General features: G+C 32.2%; 2 protein-coding genes and 1 long non-coding RNA gene across 10 annotated transcripts in view; 1 reads left to right on the top strand and 2 right to left on the bottom strand.

The window, feature by feature from the left end:
• Window positions 1–22,277, bottom strand: part of LOC149610608 (potassium voltage-gated channel protein Shaw-like) — a 519,915-nt gene that overhangs the window by 57,708 nt on the left and 439,930 nt on the right. The gene's annotated exons all lie outside the window — the stretch shown is intronic.
• LOC149610610 (uncharacterized) lies at window positions 15,542–18,020 on the bottom strand. Of its 3 annotated transcripts, none has more exons than XR_016376836.1 (3): window positions 17,653–18,020; window positions 17,485–17,593; window positions 15,542–17,396 (listed from the first exon to the last, which is right to left on the bottom strand). It is a non-coding gene; the product is annotated as an uncharacterized LOC149610610 (long non-coding RNA). The 3 variants fall into 3 exon arrangements; XR_016376837.1 differs by having other exon boundaries at window positions 15,542–17,208; window positions 17,300–17,593; XR_016376835.1 differs by having other exon boundaries at window positions 15,542–17,593.
• On the top strand, window positions 19,177–21,342 carry LOC149610611 (uncharacterized). The gene is made up of 2 exons (XM_089858842.1): window positions 19,177–19,471; window positions 19,531–21,342. The coding sequence occupies exon 2, from the start codon at window positions 19,656–19,658 to the stop codon at window positions 21,198–21,200; it is 1,545 nt and encodes a 514-aa protein (XP_089714968.1). The 5' UTR covers window positions 19,177–19,471; window positions 19,531–19,655; the 3' UTR covers window positions 21,201–21,342.

Here is a 22,277-nt window from a genome sequence, read left to right on the forward strand (position 1 = left end):
AAAACGGCCGAAGAACATCTAAAATGCCTCGATGCCGTTCTGACAACATTACGGGAAAATGGACTGAAGTTAAAGAAAGAGAAATGCAAATTCCTAGAAACAGAAGTAGAATTCTTAGGACACCTCCTAGACAAAGACGGATTGCATCCACAAGAAAGCAAATTAACAACAATCAAAGGAGCACCCCCACCTGAAAACGTTGAACAACTTCGCGCTTTCTTGGGACTATTGAATTATTACTCCAAATTTTTATCAAACAACGCTACAAAATTAGCACCACTCTACGAGTTGTTACATAAGGAAGAAAAATGGAATTGGACGGAAAGACACAGGAAAGCCTTCGAAGATGCCAAAACATCTATCTTAACCTCGAATCTGCTGGTACACTACGACGTTTCACGAGAAGTTCACCTCGCAACAGACGCCTCGCCGGTAGGGTTAGGAGCCGTGATCTCTCACCTGAACGACAAGGGGGAAGATCAACCAATCGCATTCGCTTCTAGAAGTCTAACGACGGCAGAACGCAACTACTCACAAATAGAGAAGGAAGCTTTGGGAATAATTTTTGGAGTAATGAAATTTCGTGACTATTTGTATGGGAAGAAGTTCATGCTTCACACAGACCACCAACCGCTAGTGACGCTATTTGGAGCGAAGACGCAAATTCCACAAATGGCAGCAGCTCGAATACAGCGTTGGGCTCTTTTGCTATCGTCATATAGCTATGAGATAAAATTTCGGAAAGGTTCGCTAAACGGAAATGCCGACGCTCTGAGTCGATTACCTCTACCGATGGAACAAAATATTACGCCAGTACCAATGGAGTATGTCCTATTACTCAGAGATATGGATAAGGGTCCCTTATCGGTTAAGGAACTCGAACTTGCAACACAACAAGATCCCGACCTAAAGCTGGTAGCAAAATACATGAGGGAAGGATGGCCGAGCAGGAAGATTCCGACAAACCTAGAACCTTACCATCGAGCAAGACTGGAATTGTCAAACTACGAAAACATACTACTCCGTGGAAACCGAATAATAATTCCGAAAGCTTGTCAAGCAGAGATGTTAACAGAATTACACAGCTCGCATCAAGGCATAGTAGCAATGAAGAATTTGGCAAGGGCCAAGATATGGTGGCCATCGCTAAACTCTGATATAGAAGAAATGGTAAATTGCTGCTCCACGTGCCAAAATTCAGCGCCAATGCCAAAAGCTCATTATCAGGAATGGAAGAAACCGACAGGTCCCTGGCAAAGAGTACACGCAGACTTCGCAGGGCCCATAGAAAATAAATACCTCCTCATAATAGTGGATGCGTATAGCAAATGGATCGAAGTCGAAGTAACATCCAACACGTCTACGGAAGCAGTAACACGAAGCTTACGCCAACATATGGCTCGATACGGCATTATCCCAACTCTCGTCACAGACAATGGAACTTGTTTTACAAGCGAGGCATTTAGAGATTTTACATCCCAAAATGGAATAAATCATTTGAGAACAGCACCATACCACCCAGCCAGCAACGGCCAAGCAGAACGAACTGTTCGCACAGTAAAAGAAGCTTTGAAGAAAGTTAGTGCCGGTACATTAGAAGCCATCGATACGCTAAACGCAGGGTTACGAACTTTCCACACAGGAACCCTTGAAACAAGATTGGCAAGAATTCTTTTAAACAATAGGAGAACACCAAATTCTTCGGGAAAATCACCAGCCGAACTAATGTTGGGTCGACAAATAAGATCTAGGCTAGATCTGTGTAACCCGAAGAAACAGTTTCCACACGAAAACTCTCAAGGCTCAGATCCGGAAAAGGAAGGAACATCCCAGGGAAAATGTTTTGAGAACTCAGACCCCGTATATGCCCGGAACTTTGGTAAAGGAGAGAAGTGGCTAAGAGGAAGAATAAAACGTAAACTTGGAACAACCATGTTTGAAATAGAAACAGACTTTGGAATAATTAGAAGGCACCAAAATCAAATACGCCGAAGAAGCTCGGACATCAAAGTAACACCGAATACACCGGAAGTATCCAACCAAAGTCAGAAGCCGCAGTTTACAAAGCTACCAAAGCCACAAACAGATATTGATCTTCAGGGAGATGAACATCCAGTACTAGAAGCTCCAGAACCTGACAAAGACGTTGGTGAACCTCCGGTAGTTCCAGAACAAGGAATTCAAACCCCAGCAAAGGAACCACTCGGGACCAACCAGACTCGACTGGACATCATACCCAATTCAGAAAATCATTCCTCGCACGATAGGAATTCAAATTCACCCAGTACAGAAGAGACACCCCCGGCAAAGCAACCAGTAGCGCCAACAGTCAGAATACAAAACCGACCACGACGCACAAAAAGGAAACCAGCTCGTTACTGTAATAAATAAATTTTGCTAGGAGCTCCCTAAAAAAAAAAAAAAAAAAAAAAGGAGAAAGTATTGTTGTAACAACGTAATTACGCCTACAGATTACACCTACTACTGATAAGACTTAGTTCACGAGTTGACCGATAGGGGCGTGTTAGGGATCTCTAGAAAGAACCGTTAGAGATCACTCTGGAAAATGACGCGGAACTAGTTAGTTCTATTGTAATGCTTTAATGGATTTTAGCTAATAAAATAATTTATGATATTGGTATAACTTGAATACATATGTTCTATTATTCAACCGACATACACAATAAGTATAGACGCTAGTCAAGATCAATAGTCAATTATAAAAAAACGTCTTGGTTTGGACCAAGGCCGAAAAAACAAACGATATGTGTGAGGTTTATCAATTGACTGAAGTTTCAGATATTGAAATTTTTTTCTAGTTATTTCTATCCACTCAATCCTTAATCACTATTTAATTCAATCAACTGATTTTACTGTTAATCGATCTAGTCCCTCTAAATTAATTGAAAAAATTACATATCTACGCTTTTTCAAGAACAATTACATTTTCCGAAAACATTTTATTATGAAATTAATTATTTCGAAGGGAGTACGTGTTGAGGGATCAGTATTGAATATTTGAAATGTTTTACTGGATGTCTAAAAAGAGCAAGCGAACTTTGGTATAACTCGAATGGAAAATGTAAATATTTAATAGATGCCAAACCAGGGTGTTGCGCGAATTTATACATTTAATTTCGTATATCGAAATGCTACATTTCTATTGTCGCCTCTATGAAGGTAAAGTAGCACTGGAACTTCCATTTCCGTACTTTAGAATTTCTTGGTCATAACTCAGTCTTCATTTGAAACGTCACCACCCCTTTCTACATTGTTGGCGCTACTTTTACACCGGTTTCGTATTACGCGTAATCATTTTAGCAAGCGTAAAGATCATTTCGGAAAACACAGTGGCGAGGCCACCATTGGGGTGTATTCTCCCTCGCACCAAGGGTCATCGCCAGACGGTGCCAAAGTTCACTACGGGCAGGAGGCTAGTCAACTAGCACTGCCTATAGCGGTGTTTCTAAGCGAGCGAGAGAATGAGAGAAAACCCCCCAATGGCGGGATCACACCTGTGTTTTAGTTTCTCTGTATGTAATTTCCAAAATGGTCCACTCACTTACAAATGTACACCGATTACACTGAGTGATCGGTCGTTCGGGCGCTAGCGAGTGTCAAGCCATAACCATAATCATTCATATTCACGAATGTTTTATATTGTTGGGTTAATAAGGTTGGTGGGCTAGTCCGGAGTGTCATGTACCGTTTACTAATGTGAAAAGGTTTCGATATATTGGCTGAGTGTGTTGCGACGGCTCAGATGACCCATACACTGGAACCACTGGTTATTATAAAACGCCATATATTGGGAAAATAGAGGAAGGGAAGGGGTTTCGAAGTTAAATGTGACCTTCTTGGCATAACTAGTAATAAATGATGTGTTTAACCATATTATTTCCGCGGGAAATGAATATAACAAGTCATTGGTAGTGGTACTGAGAAGTATTTCTGTTTATGTGATCTTTACCCTTTATCACACAGGATAAACTTTGTTGCTTTGTCTTAAGTAGACGACATTCACTGTAAACGACAGTCTTATCAACAACTTAAAACAGATTTAAACTTCTTTTGGTGCAAACTTGAAAATTTGTCAAGCCAGCAACAATTAAAACATTGTCCGTCAAGGTGCTTACAAGTTAGTGTGCATCGACACGAAATCCCTTCAAAATAATTAATTTCATAATAAAATGTTTTCGGAAAATGTAATTGTTCTTGAAAAAGCGTAGATATGTAATTTTTTCAATTAATTTAGAGGGACTAGATCGATTAACAGTAAAATCAGTTGATTGAATTAAATAGTGATTAAGGATTGAGTGGATAGAAATAACTAGAAAAAAATTTCAATATCTGAAACTTCAGTCAATTGATAAACCTCACACATATCGTTTGTTTTTTCGGCCTTGGTCCAAACCAAGACGTTTTTTTATAATATCTGTCACTTCAGTCTTAATGTAATTAAATTTTGAATAATTATGTTTGCTTTACCGTCATACCATTGCACTCTAAAATATAACGGTGCATTCAAACGCCATTTATGCTGTTTTTTCCTGTGGCAAAAAAAGACATCATTTAGGGTGTACTTCAACCCCATTTTTATGATCAATTCACGCCATTTTCTAATATTATTTGCAAGTATTGAGGAAATATTAGGCATTTATGCACCATTTACAGTGGTTTTTAACATCTTTTTTAGGCAATCTGTTGAACTTCTAATATTAATTAATTTAATAGTGTTAAAAGTAGGGAAAAAGTACGCTTTTATTAAACCAAGTGAAGTGAAAAACTGTGAAATAGTTGTTAAATATTTATTCTTTCCATATTTAGCACCACGTTTATAGTGTAAAACAAACCCGTTAATACACCATTTCAAGTCCCTGTTTACCCATTTAAAGACCCTATTTCCCCCGTTTTAAGGCCCTATTGACCCATTTCAAGTTAATTGTACTATGGTAATTAACCGCTTGCCTGCCTTACGACCGAATTACCATTCGGCTGAAAACTACCGCAATTTGGCGGTTTTGGATTTGGTCTAATGGGACAAACATCTTGGCTTAATTTATAATTCTATCTACGCCCGTTAAACATCTGATTAACTTGAGTGGTTATGTAAAATGAGCAATAATCCCATCTATTTTGTAAAACATTAAGCAAAATTTATAGTTTAGAAGAATGAAATATTTTTAAATCGCAGAAATGCACCGTTATAAAGCGATTCGCTTATTTTAATTTTTAAGTCAAATTAGGTAACCCTGTAACGAACTTAAACGAAGTTTGAACATAGAATGAGTTCCCAAAAATAATTTTCTAACGTAATATACTGCCTATATTATTAAAAGCAAATATTTTTATTTTTAAACGCTGTCAACGATAAAACGTTTGTTATTATTGAACTTTTTTTTATTAAATTTACAGGATTTATAGGATAAATAAGAGGCACAATGCTTGAAATTTGTGTCTCAATGAAACGTAACCTAACTAACATATGCCTTACCTAACCCGACCTATAAAACAAGCAATATTTTCAACGTTATTAGTTGAAGGACCTTGAAAAATAAACGATTTTTTGGAAAAGGCCCGCGTTGTTTAGTAATGACCTAATATTAATCTCGGTTTGTAAAATAAAAATAAAATTTTTATGCCATGAAATATTTTCCAATAAGCAATAATTGAAAGCATGTATTTTTAAAAAATTGTGCATACAAAACTCAGAAAGGTTTTTAAGTGATGTTTTAAAAATTAAAACATGCTCATTATTAAAACCAATCTGACTCCATTAGTTGTTGCCCAAAAGAGTTCATTTGGATAATTTTAACGGCATTAACTTATAATCGTGTTCATTCAGGATTGATATAATAAGAAAGCCTTCAACGTGTACATACACAATAGGAAAGGTAGTGAAGTCCCACTGAACACGACTATAAATATTCCTGTAAATCAGGCGTATGGTCCTGAAATGGGGTGAACAGGGGTTTGATATGAGATTAATAGGGGTTTTAATTTGGGACATGAAATATGGGTAAATATGGACTTGAAATGGGGGTAAATATGGACTTGAAATGGGGCTAAATATGGACTTGAAATGGGGCTAAATATGGACTTGAAATGGGGGCTAAATATGGACTTGAAATGGGGGCTAAATATGGACTTGAAATGGGGGCTAAATATGGACTTGAAATGGGGGCTAAATATGGACTTGAAATGGGGGCTAAATATGGACTTGAAATGGGGGCTAAATATGGACTTGAAATGGGGGTAAATATGGACTTGAAATGGGGGTAAATATGGACTTGAAATGGGGGTAAATATGGACTTGAAATGGGGGTAAATATGGACTTGAAATGGGGGTAAATATGGACTTGAAATGGGGGTAAATATGGACTTGAAATGGGGGTAAATATGGACTTGAAATGGGGGTAAATATGGATTTGAAATGGGGGTAAATATGGACTTGAAATGGGTGTAAATATGGACTTGAAATGGGTGTAAATATGGACTTGAGTGCTCATTTAATTGTAAAGATTAAAAAGTAAAATTGAGACTGGGTGAAAGATAAGTGTAGTTTTAATTTCCTTGTGTCCCATTCGACCGAATCCCATTCGTCCGAACGCGTTTCCCATTCGACCGAATCCCATTCGTCCGAACGCGTTTCCCATTCAACCGAACGCGTTTCCCATTCAACCGAAAACAGCCCAAATGTGCGGTTTTGGGAAAATATATATTAAAATTTAAAAAGCAAACGTTTTCACCTTTTTTAAGGAATTTTTTTACCCTACAGTTTTCGTTGCATATATATATTGATGTTTGAAATGCAAAATTTAATTTTGAGAGTGATTGATAATGGAGAGAATTGCATTGTTTTGGAAAAGGTGGCAGCTAACTATTAGGAGAATATTTTGGAAAAGGTGGCAGCTAATTAGTAGGAGAATGTTTAGGAAAAGGTGGCAGCTAACTATTAGGAGAATATTTTGGAAAAGGTGGCAGCTAATTAGTAGGAGAATGTTTTGGAAAAGGTGGCAGCTAACTATTAGGAGAATATTTTGGAAAAGGTGGCAGCTAATTAGTAGGAGAATGTTTTGGAAAAGGTGGCAGCTAACTATTAGGAGAATATTTAGGAAAAGGTGGCAACTAATTAATAGGATAATAACCTCACCTAACCTAACCGAACCTGGCCTAACCTAACCTAACCAAACCTAACCAAACTTACAATTTCCTTCTCTGGGTTTGAACCCGAGCCTCTGAATTAAAAGCCTGATATTTTACCATGCTGCTGCGGTGATTCGAAATCCTCACAGACATTTAATTAACTAATTCTTTCAAATAAATTCCCATTGAGCAGAAACCCGCCATTGGGCTGGAAATTTAAATATATTCTCCATAAAAAACCAAAAAGCGGTTTCGGTCCAATGGGACTATACCTTTAATTTTAATTAAATAAGGTATCCATGAATTTAACCAAAAAAGTGGTGTTTTGGGTTAATTTCACCTTAATTTTATTTAAGTTTAAAGGTTTACCTCGATTAAATTTAGTTTAAAGGTCTATCTCGATTAAGTTTTGTTTTTAGGTTTATCTCGATTAAGTTTAGTTTTTAGGTTTATCTCGATTAAGTTTAGTTTTTAGGTTTACCTCGATTAAGTTTAGTTTTTAGGTTTACCTAGATTAAGTTTAGTTTTTAGGTTTATCTCGATTAAGTTTAATTTAAAGGTATATCTTGATTGTTTAATTTAAAGGTATATCTTGATTGTTTAATTTAAAGGTATATCTTGATTGTTTAATTTAAAGGTATATCTTGATTAAGTTCAATTTAAAGGTATATCTTGATTGTTTAATTTAAAGGTATATCTTGATTGTTCAATTTAAAGGTATATCTTGATTAAGTTTAATTTAAAGGTATATCTTGATTAAGTTCAATTTAAAGGTATATCTTGATTAAGTTCAATTTAAAGATATATCTTGATTAAGTTCAATTTAAAGGTATATCTTGATTAAGTTCAATTTAAAGGTATATCTTGATTAAGTTCAATTTAAAGGTATATCTTGATTAAGTTCAATTTAAAGGTATATCTTGATTAAGTTCAATTTAAAGGTATATCTTGATTAAGTTCAATTTAAAGGTATATCTTGATTAAGTTCAATTTAAAGGTATATCTTGATTAAGTTCAATTTAAAGGTATATCTTGATTAAGTTCAATTTAAAGGTATATCTTGATTAAGTTCAATTTAAAGGTATATCTTGATTAAGTTCAATTTAAAGGTATATCTTGATTAATTTTAATTTAAAGGTATATCTTGATTAATTTTAATTTAAAGGTATATCTTGATTAAGTTCAATTTAAAGGTATATCTTGATTAAGTTCAATTTAAAGGTATATCTTGATTAAGTTCAATTTAAAGGTATATCTTGATTAAGTTCAATTTAAAGGTATATCTTGATTAAGTTCAATTTAAAGGTATATCTTGATTAATTTTAATTTAAAGGTATATTAATCTCGGTTTGTAAAATAAAAATAAAATTTTATGCCATGAAATATTTTCCAATAAGCAATAATTGAAAGCATGTATTTTTAAAAAATTGTGCATACAAAACTCAGAAAGGTTTTTAAGTGATGTTTTAAAAATTAAAACATGCTCATTATTAAAACCAATCTGACTCCATTAGTTGTTGCCCAAAAGAGTTCATTTGGATAATTTTAACGGCATTAACTTATAATCGTGTTCATTCAGGATTGATATAATAAGAAAGCCTTCAACGTGTACATACACAATAGGAAAGGTAGTGAAGTCCCACTGAACACGACTATAAATATTCCTGTAAATCAGGCGTATGGTCCTGAAATGGGGTGAACAGGGGTTTGATATGAGATTAATAGGGGTTTTAATTTGGGACATGAAATATGGGTAAATATGGACTTGAAATGGGGGTAAATATGGACTTGAAATGGGGCTAAATATGGACTTGAAATGGGGCTAAATATGGACTTGAAATGGGGGCTAAATATGGACTTGAAATGGGGGCTAAATATGGACTTGAAATGGGGGCTAAATATGGACTTGAAATGGGGGCTAAATATGGACTTGAAATGGGGGCTAAATATGGACTTGAAATGGGGGTAAATATGGACTTGAAATGGGGGTAAATATGGACTTGAAATGGGGGTAAATATGGACTTGAAATGGGGGTAAATATGGACTTGAAATGGGGGTAAATATGGACTTGAAATGGGGGTAAATATGGACTTGAAATGGGGGTAAATATGGACTTGAAATGGGGGTAAATATGGATTTGAAATGGGGGTAAATATGGACTTGAAATGGGTGTAAATATGGACTTGAAATGGGTGTAAATATGGACTTGAGTGCTCATTTAATTGTAAAGATTAAAAAGTAAAATTGAGACTGGGTGAAAGATAAGTGTAGTTTTAATTTCCTTGTGTCCCATTCGACCGAATCCCATTCGTCCGAACGCGTTTCCCATTCGACCGAATCCCATTCGTCCGAACGCGTTTCCCATTCAACCGAACGCGTTTCCCATTCAACCGAAAACAGCCCAAATGTGCGGTTTTGGGAAAATATATATTAAAATTTAAAAAGCAAACGTTTTCACCTTTTTTAAGGAATTTTTTTACCCTACAGTTTTCGTTGCATATATATATTGATGTTTGAAATGCAAAATTTAATTTTGAGAGTGATTGATAATGGAGAGAATTGCATTGTTTTGGAAAAGGTGGCAGCTAACTATTAGGAGAATATTTTGGAAAAGGTGGCAGCTAATTAGTAGGAGAATGTTTAGGAAAAGGTGGCAGCTAACTATTAGGAGAATATTTTGGAAAAGGTGGCAGCTAATTAGTAGGAGAATGTTTTGGAAAAGGTGGCAGCTAACTATTAGGAGAATATTTTGGAAAAGGTGGCAGCTAATTAGTAGGAGAATGTTTTGGAAAAGGTGGCAGCTAACTATTAGGAGAATATTTAGGAAAAGGTGGCAACTAATTAATAGGATAATAACCTCACCTAACCTAACCGAACCTGACCTAACCTAACCTAACCAAACCTAACCAAACTTACAATTTCCTTCTCTGGGTTTGAACCCGAGCCTCTGAATTAAAAGCCTGATATTTTACCATGCTGCTGCGGTGATTCGAAATCCTCACAGACATTTAATTAACTAATTCTTTCAAATAAATTCCCATTGAGCAGAAACCCGCCATTGGGCTGGAAATTTAAATATATTCTCCATAAAAAACCAAAAAGCGGTTTCGGTCCAATGGGACTATACCTTTAATTTTAATTAAATAAGGTATCCATGAATTTAACCAAAAAAGTGGTGTTTTGGGTTAATTTCACCTTAATTTTATTTAAGTTTAAAGGTTTACCTCGATTAAATTTAGTTTAAAGGTCTATCTCGATTAAGTTTTGTTTTTAGGTTTATCTCGATTAAGTTTAGTTTTTAGGTTTATCTCGATTAAGTTTAGTTTTTAGGTTTACCTCGATTAAGTTTAGTTTTTAGGTTTACCTAGATTAAGTTTAGTTTTTAGGTTTATCTCGATTAAGTTTAATTTAAAGGTATATCTTGATTGTTTAATTTAAAGGTATATCTTGATTGTTTAATTTAAAGGTATATCTTGATTGTTTAATTTAAAGGTATATCTTGATTAAGTTCAATTTAAAGGTATATCTTGATTGTTTAATTTAAAGGTATATCTTGATTGTTCAATTTAAAGGTATATCTTGATTAAGTTTAATTTAAAGGTATATCTTGATTAAGTTCAATTTAAAGGTATATCTTGATTAAGTTCAATTTAAAGATATATCTTGATTAAGTTCAATTTAAAGGTATATCTTGATTAAGTTCAATTTAAAGGTATATCTTGATTAAGTTCAATTTAAAGGTATATCTTGATTAAGTTCAATTTAAAGGTATATCTTGATTAAGTTCAATTTAAAGGTATATCTTGATTAAGTTCAATTTAAAGGTATATCTTGATTAAGTTCAATTTAAAGGTATATCTTGATTAAGTTCAATTTAAAGGTATATCTTGATTAAGTTCAATTTAAAGGTATATCTTGATTAATTTTAATTTAAAGGTATATCTTGATTAATTTTAATTTAAAGGTATATCTTGATTAAGTTCAATTTAAAGGTATATCTTGATTAAGTTCAATTTAAAGGTATATCTTGATTAAGTTCAATTTAAAGGTATATCTTGATTAAGTTCAATTTAAAGGTATATCTTGATTAATTTTAATTTAAAGGTATATCTTGATTAAGTTCAATTTAAAGGTATATCTTGATTAATTTTAATTTAAAGGTATATCTTGATTAAGTTCAATTTAAAGGTATATCTTGATTAAGTTCAATTTAAAGGTATATCTTGATTAAGTTCAATTTAAAGGTATATCTTGATTAAGTTCAATTTAAAGGTATATCTTGATTAATTTTAATTTAAAGGTATATCTTGATTAATTTTAATTTAAAGGTATATCTTGATTAATTTTAATTTAAAGGTATATCTTGATTAAGTTCAATTTAAAGGTATATCTTGATTAAGTTCAATTTAAAGGTATATCTTGATTAAGTTTAATTTAAAAGGTATATCTTGATTAAGTTCAATTTAAAGGTATATCTTGATTAAGTTCAATTTAAAGGTATATCTTGATTAAGTTTAATTTAAAGGTGTATCTTGATTAAGTTCAATTTAAAGGTATATCTTGATTAAGTTCAATTTAAAGGTATATCTTGATTAAGTTCAATTTAAAGGTATATCTTGATTAAGTTCAATTTAAAGGTATATCTTGATTAAGTTCAATTTAAAGGTATATCTTGATTAATTTTAATTTAAAGGTATATCTTGATTAATTTTAATTTAAAGGTATATCTTGATTAAGTTCAATTTAAAGGTATATCTTGATTAAGTTCAATTTAAAGGTATATCTTGATTAAGTTCAATTTAAAGGTATATCTTGATTAATTTTAATTTAAAGGTATATCTTGATTAATTTTAATTTAAAGGTATATCTTGATTAAGTTCAATTTAAAGGTATATCTTGATTAATTTTAATTTAAAGGTATATCTTGATTAAGTTCAATTTAAAGGTATATCTTGATTAATTTTAATTTAAAGGTATATCTTGATTAAGTTCAATTTAAAGGTATATCTTGATTAATTTTAATTTAAAGGTATATCTTGATTAAGTTCAATTTAAAGGTATATCTTGATTAAGTTCAATTTAAAGGTATATCTTGATTAAGTTCAATTTAAAGGTATATCTTGATTAATTTTAATTTAAAGGTATATCTTGATTAATTTTAATTTAAAGGTATATCTTGATTAAGTTCAATTTAAAGGTATATCTTGATTAATTTTAATTTAAAGGTATATCTTGATTAAGTTCAATTTAAAGGTATATCTTGATTAAGTTCAATTTAAGGGTATATCTTGATTAAGTTCAATTTAAAGGTATATCTTGATTAAGTTCAATTTAAAGGTATATCTTGATTAATTTTAATTTAAAGGTATATCTTGATTAATTTTAATTTAAAGGTATATCTTGATTAAGTTCAATTTAAAGGTATATCTTGATTAAGTTCAATTTAAAGGTATATCTTGATTAAGTTCAATTTAAAGGTATATCTTGATTAATTTTAATTTAAAGGTATATCTTGATTAATTTTAATTTAAAGGTATATCTTGATTAAGTTCAATTTAAAGGTATATCTTGATTAATTTTAATTTAAAGGTATATCTTGATTAATTTTAATTTAAAGGTATATCTTGATTAATTTTAATTTAAAGGTATATCTTGATTAAGTTCAATTTAAAGGTATATCTTGATTAAGTTCAATTTAAAGGTATATCTTGATTAAGTTCAATTTAAAGGTATATCTTGATTAATTTTAATTTAAAGGTATATCTTGATTAATTTTAATTTAAAGGTATATCTTGATTAATTTTAATTTAAAGGTATATCTTGATTAAGTTCAATTTAAAGGTATATCTTGATTAAGTTCAATTTAAAGGTATATCTTGATTAAGTTTAATTTAAAAGGTATATCTTGATTAAGTTCAATTTAAAGGTATATCTTGATTAAGTTCAATTTAAAGGTATATCTTGATTAAGTTCAATTTAAAGGTATATCTTGATTAAGTTTAATTTAAAAGGTATATCTTGATTAAGTTCAATTTAAAGGTATATCTTGATTAAGTTTAATTTAAAAGGTATATCTTGATTAAGTTCAATTTAAAGGTATATCTTGATTGTTTAATTTAAAGGTATATCTTGATTGTTCAATTTAAAGGTATATCTTGATTAAGTTTAATTTAAAGGTATATCTTGATTAAGTTTAATTTAAAGGTATATCTTGATTAAGTTCAATTTAAAGGTATATCTTGATTAAGTTCAATTTAAAGGTATATCTTGATTAAGTTTAATTTAAAAGGTATATCTTGATTAAGTTCAATTTAAAGGTATATCTTGATTAAGTTCAATTTAAAGGTATATCTTGATTAAGTTTAATTTAAAGGTATATCTTGATTAAGTTCAATTTAAAGGTATATCTTGATTAAGTTCAATTTAAAGGTATATCTTGATTAATTTTAATTTAAAGGTATATCTTGATTAAGTTCAATTTAAAGGTATATCTTGATTAAGTTCAATTTAAAGGTATATCTTGATTAAGTTCAATTTAAAGGTATATCTTGATTAAGTTCAATTTAAAGGTATATCTTGATTAATTTTAATTTAAAGGTATATCTTGATTAATTTTAATTTAAAGGTATATCTTGATTAAGTTCAATTTAAAGGTATATCTTGATTAAGTTCAATTTAAAGGTATATCTTGATTAAGTTCAATTTAAAGGTATATCTTGATTAATTTTAATTTAAAGGTATATCTTGATTAATTTTAATTTAAAGGTATATCTTGATTAAGTTCAATTTAAAGGTATATCTTGATTAATTTTAATTTAAAGGTATATCTTGATTAATTTTAATTTAAAGGTATATCTTGATTAAGTTTAATTTAAAAGGTATATCTTGATTAAGTTCAATTTAAAGATATATCTTGATTAAGTTCAATTTAAAGGTATATCTTGATTAAGTTCAATTTAAAGGTATATCTTGATTAAGTTCAATTTAAAGGTATATCTTGATTAAGTTCAATTTAAAGGTATATCTTGATTAATTTTAATTTAAAGGTATATCTTGATTAATTTTAATTTAAAGGTATATCTTGATTAATTTTAATTTAAAGGTATATCTTGATTAAGTTCAATTTAAAGGTATATCTTGATTAAGTTCAATTTAAAGGTATATCTTGATTAAGTTTAATTTAAAAGGTATATCTTGATTAAGTTCAATTTAAAGGTATATCTTGATTAAGTTCAATTTAAAGGTATATCTTGATTAAGTTCAATTTAAAGGTATATCTTGATTAAGTTCAATTTAAAGGTATATCTTGATTAATTTTAATTTAAAGGTATATCTTGATTAATTTTAATTTAAAGGTATATCTTGATTAATTTTAATTTAAAGGTATATCTTGATTAAGTTCAATTTAAAGGTATATCTTGATTAAGTTCAATTTAAAGGTATATCTTGATTAAGTTTAATTTAAAAGGTATATCTTGATTAAGTTCAATTTAAAGGTATATCTTGATTAAGTTCAATTTAAAGGTATATCTTGATTAAGTTCAATTTAAAGGTATATCTTGATTAAGTTCAATTTAAAGGTATATCTTGATTAAGTTCAATTTAAAGGTATATCTTGATTAAGTTTAATTTAAAAGGTATATCTTGATTAAGTTCAATTTAAAGGTATATCTTGATTGTTTAATTTAAAGGTATATCTTGATTGTTCAATTTAAAGGTATATCTTGATTAAGTTTAATTTAAAGGTATATCTTGATTAAGTTTAATTTAAAGGTTTATCCTGATTAATTTTAATTTAACGGTATATCTTGATTAATTTTAATTTAAAGGTATATCTTGATTAATTTTAATTTAAAGGTATATCTTGATTAAGTTTAATATAAAGGTTTATCTTGATTAAGTTTAATTTAAAGGTATATCCTGATTAATTTTAATTTAAAGATTAATCTTGATTAAGTTTAATTTAAAGTTATTCGAGTTTTTATCCAAACTATGTATATATTATGTTTAAATTCACCCTAATTATACTTAATTGAGTTGAAATTAATGAAGGATTGTGGTTTGGCAGTATTGATTTAGCTTATAAATTGAGCTTGTTTTTAAATGACAATTTAATTAATCGTAAGAATTAAACAGGAAAATGGAGGCTGGGTGAAAGATTTGTTAGTTTAATTATAAGGTATCCATGAATTTACCCAAAACACGAATCTTTCACATTAATTATACTTGATGGAGTTTAATTTAACGGCTTATCTTGTTTATCTTGTGTGGATTTAGTTTATAATAAAAGTTTCAATAAAATTTTAACTTAAAGTGTTAGTGCCACGTTTTTTGAAAAGTGGCTAATTTTCGTTTTAAAACATCAATTGGGTTATAATAACAGTAGATCCAAAGTAAAAAGTCTTAAAGAAATTTATTCATTTTGTAATATGAAAAAGAAAATTGATATTTCACATACCTCATTAAGACGGAATAAATTATAAATATACCCCTGGTGACGTCATAAGAGGTTGACCAGCGCGAGACAGATTTCATTACGAGAGCTAAGCCTAATTTTTAAACATCGCGCGCGCGTCAAATACGATCACCACCTATCAATAAAAAAATAGGACTTGCGGAGTCGCGCGTGCCGCGTGCTCACGCGCGCTCGAATCGTGACGTCACCAGGGGTATATGGAGTACCGCGAAATTTAACTGTCAAAATAGTTTGATAAAATTCTGCGAGTAGGTTCCGAAAGCCGGGGTTTTAATAATATTAGAAAAATTATAATGCATTATGTAAATAGATATTCTGAATCAGAAAGATTTGATCTTTCATATGGGAATAAAACCTTTCAGTTTTAAAAATAGCGATTTTTGGTGACTCTAACACTTTAAATTGCAATTACCCTAAAAATTTTAATGTATGCGCTTTTGATGTATTTTAATGATCATTTAGATTAATTTGAAAGTGAAATAGGAAACTACTGTGGCTGTACGAAAAACTTGTGATGTTTTAATCTTAATTTCAGCGTGGTTCGTGAGAGTGGATTAAGCTTAAAATTTATTTGAATTTTTTACCCTAATTGCAATGTTTAGTGCAGTTTAATATTTTTGCCATATATTCATCATTATGGTACCCTAAACTTTTGGGTAGTTTACACAGTTTATTTAAAAGTTATTTGAGCTTTTATCCAAAAATGTATATTTTGGTTTAATTTCACGTTAATTATATTTAATTGAGTTAAAATTAACGTAGGATTGTGTTTTGGCAGTGTACATTTAGGCTATAAAATGAGTTTCACCTTAATTGCAATTTTTAGTGGAGTTTTCGATTCTTATTTTACCCTAAACTTTTGAATTTCGCGCCTATTAAGGTACTTTGGAGATAATTTAAATTAGCTTAAGTGTGAAAGAGAAAACATGGGGCTTTACCAACGGCTTGGTTAGATACAATCTTAATCAAGGACATCATTTAAGAGTTATCTGAGTTTTCATCCAAAAAAAATGTACATTCGGGGTTTAATTTCACGTTAATTACACTTAATTACGTTGAAATTAACTTGTCGTCAGTGCTCATTAAGCTTATAAAATGACTTTTAATAAATAATTCACCTTAACTCTAATGTTTAGAGGAGTTTTTTTATTATTTCCAACACATTGCGTTCAATTTTTATCATATCCTGTGCTAGGTTTGTGGTAAAGATTATCTATACAATATGTTAATGAATGATGTTATTCTATAGTTTAGCTTGAATACCAGTAATTAAATCAAATACCTATACAATTCATAGCAATTTAAACCAATAAACAAACGGCAACGTGGACTGTGGAAATAGCAAACAACGTAACCCTCCGTTTCTAACGTGGTTACGTTGAGAGAATCTGTGATGTAAACATGAAAATTATTTGACTAATTAAATTATATAACGACACTGTCCTCCTGGATTAACCAGCACCACTGTTACTTATGAATTAAACAATTCACTGTTGGTAACAAATAGTTAATAAAATGATAACGTAACATCACAGTATGACTGATTCAATAGGACCAAAATTGTTTTAATTAATAATCTGGTCCTCTACATTGGTTTAGTTTTAAGGAATTATATCACACACCTTCACAATTAGTAGCATTTTAGTGAGATTAACAAATAATGAAACCGCGTATACCTGTCCTCAAATGAGAATGTTGAATGAACTGCGCTAACCTATACACCACTCTTTTAACTGCCGTAGGGAAAACACATTGAACATTTTGTGATCTTTCCTGTAATATTTTGAAGTTGAATTCTTCACAGGGTGAAAACACTACCGTTGATTTCTAAACCATTAACAAATAATGAAACCCAGTATACCTCATACGTAACCCTCCGTTACCAACGTGGTTACGTTGAGAGAATCTGTGCTGATGTAAACATGGAAATTCCTCTACATTGGTTTAGTTTAAGGAAATATATCACACACCTTCACAATTAGTAGCATTTTAGTGAGATTAACAAATAATGAAACCCTGTGTATAGTACCTCATATATTTGTTTGTAGCAGGAAACGAAGCAGACTGCGTATTTTTGGAATACAGAGCTGGAAATTTTTTTTTTTTTTTTTTTACCACCTACACACACTAGGGCTTAGCCGTTAGGCCTTGAGCACCAGGAAGAATGGAGCGAGAGACCCTACGCGGCCCAGCACTGACGGGGGCCGCTAGGTCGTATGTGGAGAAGCAGGGAAGGAATGAGGTTTACTTGGGAGGTGACGGAAGGTGGAATTGGGGTAAGTCACCTCCGGCGGACACGGGACAGTCGGCACCTATAGGGTAGGATCGCCGACATGTGTCGTATTTCCTCAAACTTTGCCGCCCTGAAGCTTGGCTTACAGGAGTGCGCCACACTCCCGGCCAGCGCTGGAAATGAGCTTTTTTTTTATCTTGAAAGGGGAAAGACTATATAAACAGGGCCGGAAATAAGAAAAATTTGTTATAGGACATGTGTCCAGTGACCCCCTGTTTGACTGGAAAATTTATAGGACATTGTCCACTGGAGTGTGCAAAAATGGTGTCGCTTCTCCATAGTCAAGGTATCAAAACTCCGGAATATTTATAGGTCAAAGTGTCCAGTGACCCCCTTAGTTTTCAAAAAAAATTATGGGACATTTAAAAATTTTATTGGACAATGTCCAGTGTCCTGTGCTTATTTCCGGCCCTGTATATAAATACTATATTACATAGACAAACTAAAATACAACTTAAGCCTTGGCCGTAAAGAACGTTCAAAAACTTACTTTAAATGATATAAAAACCTCTGTTAACTGTAATTATTTACCTGAATTACTTTTCTAGACGAAAATTCGACCTGATAACGACTTATTTCTTATTAAGGGTGCTACAGTTAATTAGAAAATACATATAAAGGTGCTCAAGCTCGGATGAAATAGTAAAGTAATTTGTCAGCGTCTACTGCTAGACAGTCTGACCCAAAAGTAATTTTTGACGTACTTTCAGAATTAACTAAAATTAACATACTTAGAGTAAATTGATTTAAATTAAACTAGCCGATAGCACACCTTGAATACATAATTGTTAAATTAAGAGTATTTCGAAAAGTAACTTCGCTCTAGTTTTTCAGTGAGAGGTGGCTAAATATCACGAAAAACCCCATGTTAATCTCCATAGGAAAATTGGTAAAAGCATGTGAATTTTGCTTTAACGTTACAAAAGAGTATCAAGTCATATCTACAAGGGCCTACCGGCCCTGTAGAATAGACTACAAAACTTTTGTAGGGAAGTTGTAGCCAAGGAGTACTAACTACCTAGGAGTAGAATTGATAGAAAATGTGTTGAGCTAGAAAAATTCTAATAAGGAACCCCGAATTAATAAACTGGTCCCACCGTCTATTTTTTCCAAAAACGATAGTTAATAAAGTGGTCCCTGGGACCACTGACCCCAAGTTTTATAATAAATAAACTGGTCCCAGCAATTAATAAACTGGTTTTGGACTTGTAAACCTGTCTTATTTCCAACCCTGCTCAATACTCATCATTCCTCCAAGCTCTCGAGTTTGTAATTTTGTACTTTTGTACGGGCCGTACGCGGTACGCCGATGTCACGGTGTCGTCTGCTCCGGGTTCCGTAAAAAACGTCTTTTTGGAGGGAAACCACGTTGGAAGAATATTATAAGTTTATAGCCCCATGCTTGAGTTGTTTCCTAAGCAAAGCTGTATGGCACGCGGGCCCAGGAAAAAAAATTAATAAAATTATTTTAATTAATCAGTACGCAATTCCTACGGTGAACTGGAAAGACAACTCTGTGATTTCCTCGGAATTAAGGCAAAACTGAAGCCTTTTCGTAAGTTATTTATGTGACTTGCCGCTTGAATTATGATCTCGCTCAGTATCCACAGTCAGGGACGAAAAAAAGCACTGATGTAAAGCTTGCAATGTGAGAAAAACACGAAGTACAGAAATACTGCAAGTGTGGCAAGTAACGTGATGTAATTTCCAAGAAAAACCAGTATTGCCATACCATTTAAATGCAGAATTTGAGAGAGATAAAGTTTAAGTGTAAACAATGTGGTTACCAGACAGGAAAAAGCTCACACTTTAAGTATCATAAACTAATTCACAGTGACGAGCGTCCATTCAAATGCGATATTTGTGATTACCGCACCCGAACTTGCGGGAATTTAAAGTTACACGTCGCGACTCACAGTGATGAGCGTCCATTCAAATGCGATATTTGCGAATATCGTGCCCGTAGGGTAGGAAATTTAAAGAAACATGTCGCGACTCACCATGATGAGCGATCATTCAAATGTGATATCTGCGAATTTCGTGCCCGTAGTGTACAATATTTAAAGAAACACGCCGCGACACACAGGGATGATCGTCCATTCAAATGCGATATTTGCTATTACCGTGGCCAAACTCGCAGTGCTTTAAAGAAACATGTCTTGACTCACAGTGATGAGCGTCCATTCCAATGCGATATTTGCGATTACCGCACTCGAACTCGGAGGAATTTAAAGATACACGTCGCGACTCACAGTGACGAGTGTCCGTTCAAGTGTTCTTTTTGTGATTTTGCAGCCAAAATAAAGCAGGGTTTAAGAGCTCACATTGTTAGACGTCATCCATCAAAATCTGGAGTTGAACGAAAAATTAAGAAAACTGTCGCGACGAAGTCAAAACGGAAAAACAAATACGACCAATCAAAGTTTACTCGGAAATGCCGATTTTGTCGAAATGCTTTCAATCGTCGAGAGTCTTTAATCTCCCACGAAAACTATTGTCGGAGCAGCAAGGATGAACGTATTTCTACGAAAGACAATTCTGAAAAACCAAATCAGGGAAACATGGAATTGAATTTATCAGATTCTACCCAAGATCAGTCAGAAAGTAGATCATCTGATGTTGCAGACTTTGTGTTCCCATTAAAACTCAAACCAGACGACAGAAGTGGAAGTTCGCAACCAGAACGAAGTGTGCCAAATATAAACCATGATTCGCTTAATGGAAATGATCAGTCAAAAGAAGTCGAGATACATTCTGAATCAGATCCAGATGAACCCAGAAACACGAGCGACTCCAATTGTACTAGTTCTAAAAGTGTCGGTTCTAACTTCAACCTAGGGATATCTTTGAATACTTGCCCATCTAAGCGTAAATTTAATACCATATGTCCAACCATAACCTCTGAAGAAATTAAGAAAGAACCAGAACCTGTATCGAGTGCTAATTTCAGTTCAGAGTTTGACATAAATTGTGTCAAATTGGAAAACGAAGCTGCAATGCCTCTTTCAGCTAACGAAGCGATTTATGGCCCAGAGTCTGAAGTATCTAGGTTGGAATCAAGTGTAAAATGGGAAGAACCAATTGATCACCTGAAGAATGAGTTTGGTTTTCACAACAATGACTCTGTTGATGACCAAGACGCTCGGTTTATCAACAAACCGTGTTCCATTATTTTGACAAAATTGGAAGATTCGGGGAATTATCTTGGATGCTATTATGTTAGAATGAAAGAACCACCTTATGTTTACGAGGTGGTTAAAGTTAATTTGAATCCCGTCATTTAATCCATTTTGATGTACTGTAGTGTGACTATAAAGTCTTGTCTGTTTTCCATTAAAGTATTCTTTACAATTTCATGCTGTCATTTTATTTCAACAATACTCCTGTGTTTCTTACTTTATTTTCAAATAAAGTTACTCGAATTGATGAATTGCCTTAAAAACTTTCTATGTACTTTAAGAATTAATTTTAACATGATTTCGAAAACTAAAATAATAAAAAAAAACATGTTTTGTGCAGTCATTACATTTTCCTTGCGGATTATTGAAACTTATAGTTAAAAGATCGCCATCTCACCCAAAATCGACAAATATGAGAAAATTATTTTGGCCTCTGTCCTCTCACGATCCATGTGGAAAATAGCACAAGCCTTTCTCCTCCTCATTTGGCGGCTAATGAAAACTTTCCTACAGTTGGTGAAGAAGTATAATTAGTCTTTTGGGCAACTGCAGGGGTCGTCGACTCATTTACGTAATACAATTCCCTATTTTTATCATATCGAAATCGCATTTTTGAGGATACCGATGCGTGAGTGGATAATTTTACGAACTAAGAAAGCTAAAACAATTCGAAGAATATCTTGATTGCTAATTCTAGCCTTTTGTTTAAAGCTGAAAGCGCTTTAAAACAAAGCGAGCGGGCGATTGTTAGATAGATCTAAAAGGACTCATTCTTTTTTTTTCTCTCTGAATTTAGGATTCAGTTCAATTGAAATGTATGGAGTTAAAAGAGAGACGTTTTCCGTACGAATGTACGTGAATACTGTCTCTGTTTATCTCTTCCCTTTTCCTCTTTTCCCATTTTTGAAAGTAGGTACGCCTTTTTTTAGAAATGCTTGAGTGAATTTTGTATTAGACCGAGGCTTACATGAAAGGAGAGTGAATGTCGAAAATGGTTCGATTTTGTTCGGGGTCGAAAAGTCGGAATTTTACGTATGTAGAGTGTTTTAAACTTAACACGATACGATGGTGGTGTGTTTGCCATGATAAATATCCCACAGTAGCTTATAATCTTGAAAAACATGATCAGATGAGATTAGAGATTCATTAATTCTAGGCTTCATAACCATAAAAATCTTCATG

The sequence above is a fragment of the Phalangium opilio genome, unplaced genomic scaffold (assembly GCF_054372755.1).
Source record: "Phalangium opilio isolate 3A_F unplaced genomic scaffold, DU_Popi_V2 ptg000329l_1, whole genome shotgun sequence".
Taxonomy (NCBI): Eukaryota; Metazoa; Arthropoda; class Arachnida; order Opiliones; family Phalangiidae; genus Phalangium; species Phalangium opilio.